The 6,470-nt window shown below is 40.4% G+C and overlaps 1 protein-coding gene across 1 annotated transcript in view; it reads right to left on the bottom strand.

Annotated features, from left to right (window-relative positions):
* The window catches only part of ADGRV1 (adhesion G protein-coupled receptor V1), a gene marked incomplete at its 3' end in the record, with an annotated part of 181,443 nt that overhangs the window by 128,490 nt on the left and 46,483 nt on the right, over positions 1–6,470 (bottom strand). The window contains exons 14-16 of the mRNA XM_018559232.1: positions 6,018–6,181; positions 4,108–4,231; positions 906–1,169 (exon numbers count right to left, since the gene is read on the bottom strand). Coding sequence (XP_018414734.1) covers positions 906–1,169; positions 4,108–4,231; positions 6,018–6,181 — 552 coding nt within the window. The remainder of the gene's footprint in view (positions 1–905; positions 1,170–4,107; positions 4,232–6,017; positions 6,182–6,470) is intronic.

Raw genomic sequence — 6,470 nt, 5'->3', positions numbered from 1 at the left:
GGGGGGGGGGGGGGGCAAGAAATTGTTTGCCCAGGGTCCAATCAGTATTAAAGACGGCCCTGATATTTATACTTGGGTCCCTGTGGAGCTGCCTTGAATTCTACGCCCAGGCTGCATCTTGAAACTAAGCTTTTGCTCCTGATGAGAACATGATGTAAAAGGTTCTCTATGATACCCAGGCCCTTAGAAGCATTTACTTTCCTTCAATTCATGACACTGCACTTAACTGCCAGAACTTAAAAAATATCTGTTACTTTCAGTTATGCAAGAAAATCTTACGCACACCATGTGGCAGTGCTAGTCCTTGATAATTGGCCCATCACTGTCACATGGGAGTGGGGAGACAAGCAGCACTGTGTAAGCTCTGACTAGAGATAGGACTTGAGCTTACATTAAACTGTTTTTGTCTCCACTGAAGAATGAATGGAGTGGCAGGTGAGCAAGAGTATGTATGTGCAGCCAGGGAGGAGGGTATTAAAGTGAACCTGCTGCTTTTGTGCTGGGTTGGAAAGACTCAAGGTCACTTTAGGTCCTCGTCTGCACCACGTCTGATCCCATTATTCAGTTGTCAAATGCCAGATCCTCTACCACCCACTAGAGTTCTGGCATTTGAATGTTGAATGGCATGAAGTAGGCTTAGGGGTGGGAGGTGGAACACAATAATAATATGCACAGAAGTGGTGGTCCCATCTGAGTCTGAGTCTAGGTTCATATGAGGCTCCACAATCATACAGGAATGAACACTGTTGCTACCTTGTAAACGTTTTAGGCCAGGACAGGTTCATAAAAATAGGTATGAATACAGTTGATTTGGTCCTAAATACCAGTAGTGTTTCTCAAAACAGCATTTGACAGCATAGTTTTCTTGGTAAAACAAACAGTATAATTAGTACTATTAAACTTACCTGTAGCATTGAGAAGCTGTAGATAAAAGAATTCGTCTGTCTCTGGAATATCATCGTCATATGTATGAATTAATATATTTTGGATCCTCTGCCCAATACCAAACACCAGGACATCTCCAGCAATGTAAGTGAAATCTCCATCCTTAGCACTGGCTGTACCACTGACAGTAATATAAGTAACGGAGGACACAAAATCTGCAGAGCCATTGCGTATTATTGTGAAGTTTGCAGCATGGCCTTCCTCTATCCATACCATGACTGGTTCTGGAATGCAGTCAGAGTTTGCAGTTAGATGTTAATAAAAAATACACTTTGTTACACAAACCACAAATGTGTGAGTAAAAAAAATGAACAAAATAATGATTTGATCTTAAATTAAAAAGAGCCAGTGTAATTTTTAGAAATAAAGCCCTAATTCATTCAAATGCAGGATTACCTAAGGAACCCTAAAGTGTGCTTAAGGCAAGCAAATCTGTTTTTTTATTCAATATTACCATACAATTGATAATATTATCAATTACAATATTAATATTATTATTATTATAGGTTATAGTTAGCACACCTTAAAACGTAACTCCATTTAGCTAAAATATGATAATTATGTTTATTTACATTTTTTAAGCTGGAGTTCTGTTTAGGTGCTTAATGAATCAGGCCAAAGTGATGCACCCAAACAAGTATTTCCATGAAGATTAAACAGTTTTTCACCACAGTAATATACAATGGTTTAGATGATCATCATCATTTGTGGTGCATATACAAGTGCAGTGTAACAAAACAGCAGAGAGGCTAAAAAGGCTCCATATATGTGCAGCTGGCCCATGTTGAACAACAAATCACAATATTAGTAACTATTCATACTGGGCAGTTCCTTTAGACCCCTTTCACATAGGCGCCAGTCAGTCCTGATTAGCTGAACTGCTGAATTGCTGATCAAAGCAGTACAGTATGGATGTTACCATTGTGACATCTGTGTCTGTCCAGTTTAATAGATCAATATTGAAGAAAAAACTGAACTTACTGGACCAATGTTAGGTCTATGCGGAGTTCGATGTAAGCGTTTACCTCACATTTACCCCCAATCTATCATGATCAGGCCTGCCAATATGGAACTCTGTTCCTTTTTGTTTTCCAGGCCTGGACAGAGTTGGGGGTAATTGGATGTAAATGGATGCACTTCCATTTAGATTCAGCTGCCTACAGTATAGGCTAACACTGGGCTCCGATCGAATCCATCTTAAAAACTGACAGAGGGATCTGATCAAACCGCCCGCCTAAAAAGGGGCTTTCATAGTTAATAAAAGCAGCATCTTTATTAGCAATTAACCACCATTAGTGTTTATAAGCAATTCCTTGGCCTGTGCCACTTTGTGATATTACAGTGGATCTTTACAGTGGATCTTTCTGCCTCCTGTTATTCTTCCTGGTAGAATATGCCTTCTAACGGGAATCTGTTGTCACTTTAAAGTGACACTAAACTAAGGAGTTCAATCTTAAAAATGCATTCATGTACCTTAACTGTTAAGAACAATGTACCTAATTTGTGTATCACTCAGCTGTTGATCCTTAAATCATCTCTAAATTGGTGCTGACACTGTCCTTCCTTCTGGAGAGTGGCTAATTTTGTTCCCTGTGTGTGTTGTAAAGTAGGCACCACGCCAAGCTCACTCCCATGATAGACTATACCTTTAATACAAATTAGTAAACTAAACGTGAGATCGTAGTTCATCACAGGAGTGAGCTTGGAGCGGTGGATGCTTTACAACACACACAGGGGCCATGGTAAACAAAAGTAGCCACCCTCCAGATGGAAGGACAGTGTCAGAACAAATTAATTGATGATTTGGGGATCTACAGATGAGTGATGCTCAAATAATGTACAGATTTGTTAATAGTTAAGGTACTTGAATGCATTTTTTAAGATTTAACTCCTGAGTTTTGTGTCACTTTAAGATCCTATCTTGTGAGCTGTCTCTTCCTGCCCCTAAGGTTTGATACACTTAATACTCTTCTGACCTATATGCTTTAAATCCGTGGCTCTCAACTGGCGGGTCGCGACCCAAAAGTGGGTCGCAACCCTGTGTTCAGTGCGTTGCCACATGCCTTCCACTGCGGTAGGTGAGAGGCTCCTCAGGCATACCCTAGGGCAGCACTGCAAGTTCTCGCGGTGAGCAGTCATTCAAAATATGCTGGCTGGCACCAAGTGTCAGCTTGAGGTGGGGTGGGCTGGGGGTAAGGCCGTGAGAGAGCTCCATCCATACATGCATTGTACACAGCTCCCTTGTGTGCCGAGTAAAGGTGTCTGGACCAGAGTGATGTCACATTCTGGCTCCTTGCCCCTCTACAGCACAAGGGAGCTGTACAAGCAATGCACATATGAATGGAGCTCCGTCACAGCACAGCAGCCCACACTGGACCCCAGGCTGAGGATCCACTCCAGTTCTTGTAAGGTAGGGAGACTGGGGTGGATCTTTAAAAAAAAAATGTTTTGGGAGTGTGTATGTGTGAATGTCTGTGAGTGTGTGAGATTGTGTCTGTGGTTGTGTGTGTCTGTCCGCGTTTTTGAGGGCCTGTACACTCTTGTACAGTGTGTTAATCACACAGTTCTGTGCGATTAATGCACTGTACCACCAAATCACACCTACCGCACGTTCTGGTGCAAGTGGTGGCACCCCAAATGCACCTCCGGCGCATGGTTCAATCACCCGCACTGAGAGGCACTGTACTGCAAAGCCGTGTGTTACAGTGCAGTGTGACTTGGGTCGCAACTTAATGACCAATAACAAATGTGGGTCCTGAGGTTACACTGGTTGAGAACCACTGCATTAAATGGTTGTAATTTATTCACACAAACAATACATACAGGAATGTGTAATTCATTTACCACATTTTCTAGTTAAATAAATAGAAAAGAGATATTTAACAGGTGTATAAAGGCATCAAAACTACAGAAAGAAAAGAAGCCCTATTCACACCTGCAAATTAATAAGACTCATGATTGCATGTGTAAATGAGGCCTATACATTAGTACACACATTTTTCAACTTATCTAGTACTGACAAATCCTTATGTTCCCATGCATTCATGTAATGTTATACTATCTCTCAGAGTCATTCAGATATGCTGAAATTAAAATCTATACACCTCAATAAAATGTCTTGTTCTGCCACTGTCAGTTTTATAATTAAGGAAAACAAAATACCTGCAAAGAAAACCCCATCGTCATTTTTATTTATTACCAAAGTGGCAGTGGTGACATCCCCTATCCTGGCACCACCAACTGGATTAAAAATCATTACTGTGAATATTTCTGTCTCCTCTGGAATCTGGAAATGTGAAAATAACAACACAGTTAATTGTTTAAAGAACATTATATTCATTTACCTAAAATTTCTCTATTTCTGTTCAGGTAACAACTCAAGGTTTTAGATTTTCTCTTAACTTCAGTCCGGTGATAGTGATCACCAGTGCCAATATATAGAGAAGGAATCTCAATGATGGGTAAACAGATAGCAATAAAAAGCTGAGTTTTGACAGCTAACCACTATCTGAAACAATCAAAAAAAGGTTTGGCTTTAGCTACACTTTAATTATAACAACCTCCATGTTTCTGCTAGTGAATTATGTACAATATTGTTTCAGACCCAGTATGCTCCTAAAACTTTGTTCCTGAGATTATGAAGGTGCTCAGCTTTGGCCCTTCTTTCATGGATTCAACTATACCAATCTTCTGGTCTTTGCAGTCTGGCTTTATCTAATTCTTTTATACAAGTGTATACAGGACATTCACACTGCAACTTTTTTTAAACATTAGCTCTACTCCAAACTGCTGTACTAAGAATTGGTGTAGGTTTATAAGCAAACATACCCAGCAGCTCCAGTATGTCACTCTCCCTGTTATGGTCACACTCACAACTGTACCTTTTGGCTTTAGGAGCACATAGCACTATATATTCTGCTACTTGTGACAACTTGTGGCAAGAGACCACTCATTTTCTCTTATGGTGGTAAACCAGTGAGATGTTGCTCCATCACTGCTTCCTTTCTAGCCGTCAAGATACAGCAACATTTTATCCAGCAAGGAAACAACTTTCATTGTGTAGAATGGCAGTTGTACTTTGGTAATTTGAGTGACTTATGGGCCATGAGCATATACTGTATGTGGTAGCCAGGATTTACGGAAGTATTCTCTGTTCAACACTATGGATAATTTAACCTGAGAGGCAATGGCTCTGGCCACCACACCTAGCCAAGTTAGTCAACATTAGCCATGATGGTAAAGTCTGTCCACGCAGAGTTGTCTTTGCTAGAGACCTGGTGGGTGATTTACTAAAGGCAAATAGGCTGTTCACTTTACATAGTTACATAGTATTTGAGGTTGAATAAAGACATTAGTCCATCAAGTCCAACCTATTAGGATCTCATTCTAGGAGTACCTGTACCCCTGTATATTACGGTCCCTTAAGAAATCGTCCAAAAGTTTCTTGAACAATTCCACATTCTTTGCTGAAATCACTGTCTGTGGCAGTGAGTTCCAGACCCTAACTGATCTTACTGTGAAGAACCCCCTTCGCCCCTTGTGCTGGAATTTTTTTTCCACCAATTTTAGGTGGTGGCCTCTAGTTTTTGTAATGGAGTTAATTTTAAACAGTTTGTCAAATGAATTTGCACTTTGCAGGGGAAGTTTCCCTTAGCTTGCTGAATATTGTGAAAGTTTACTTTGCAAAGATACATTTTTTTTAAAAAAACAGTATTTTCTGCTTGAACATGATTGGATGATGGAAGTCAGCAGAGCTTCAGCTCATTGACCAAGCTAAGGAAATATTCTGTTGCAAAGTGAACAGGGAATTTGCTTTTAGTAAATCAACCCCCTGGAGAGATATAAGCAAGCAATGGGCCTATAAATCCATCAGCATCTGCCTAATACTGAAATATTAGTTTTTGAATTAGACAACTTTACGGCTACATTATATGTATATTCAGTCATTAAAAACTCACAGCAAGTAGCAAATCGCTCAGAAAAATTGTTCAATTATCCCAAACTATGAATATAATTGCTAAACACCTGCATTCACGTAAAATATGCAATGTACCATATTAATATAGACTTACCTCATCTGGTGTGGATGAAATAGATATGGTTTTCAATGTTTCTTGTTCTTTAAACTGAACTATGCCGTATGTAGGAAATACATCACTTGTGGAACTGGGGCTTATTGTCCAGCTAACATTAATGTTTCCAAAATGTCCTTGTTTTCTTATTAAATCAAATGAAGCTAGAAAAATCAATACATATGAATTATGGTAGATGATAGATAGAAAGAAACAATACAGTCACACACTAAGGGGTCTATTCACGAAGCTGCCGAAGGACCTGGCCGTAGCTTCGGCCGATCCTTCGGCTAGCTTCGGCCCCAGGACCCCTTCAGATCAGTAGAACCGAAGGGGTGCTGTACGGGCTATTCACAATAGTCCGTACAGCTCCCGATCATGGCCGAGCGGCTCAGCCGAGCCGAACACATATGCATCGGCTCGGCTGAGCCGTGCTGAAAGCCGAAGCTGGCC

This window comes from Nanorana parkeri, unplaced genomic scaffold (genome assembly GCF_000935625.1).
Source record: "Nanorana parkeri isolate BGI_ZX_2015 unplaced genomic scaffold, ASM93562v1 scaffold384, whole genome shotgun sequence".
NCBI classification, from domain to species: Eukaryota; Metazoa; Chordata; class Amphibia; order Anura; family Dicroglossidae; genus Nanorana; species Nanorana parkeri.
Note: the sequence above shows the minus strand (reverse complement) of the source record. Positions and strands in the feature narration are given on the sequence as shown.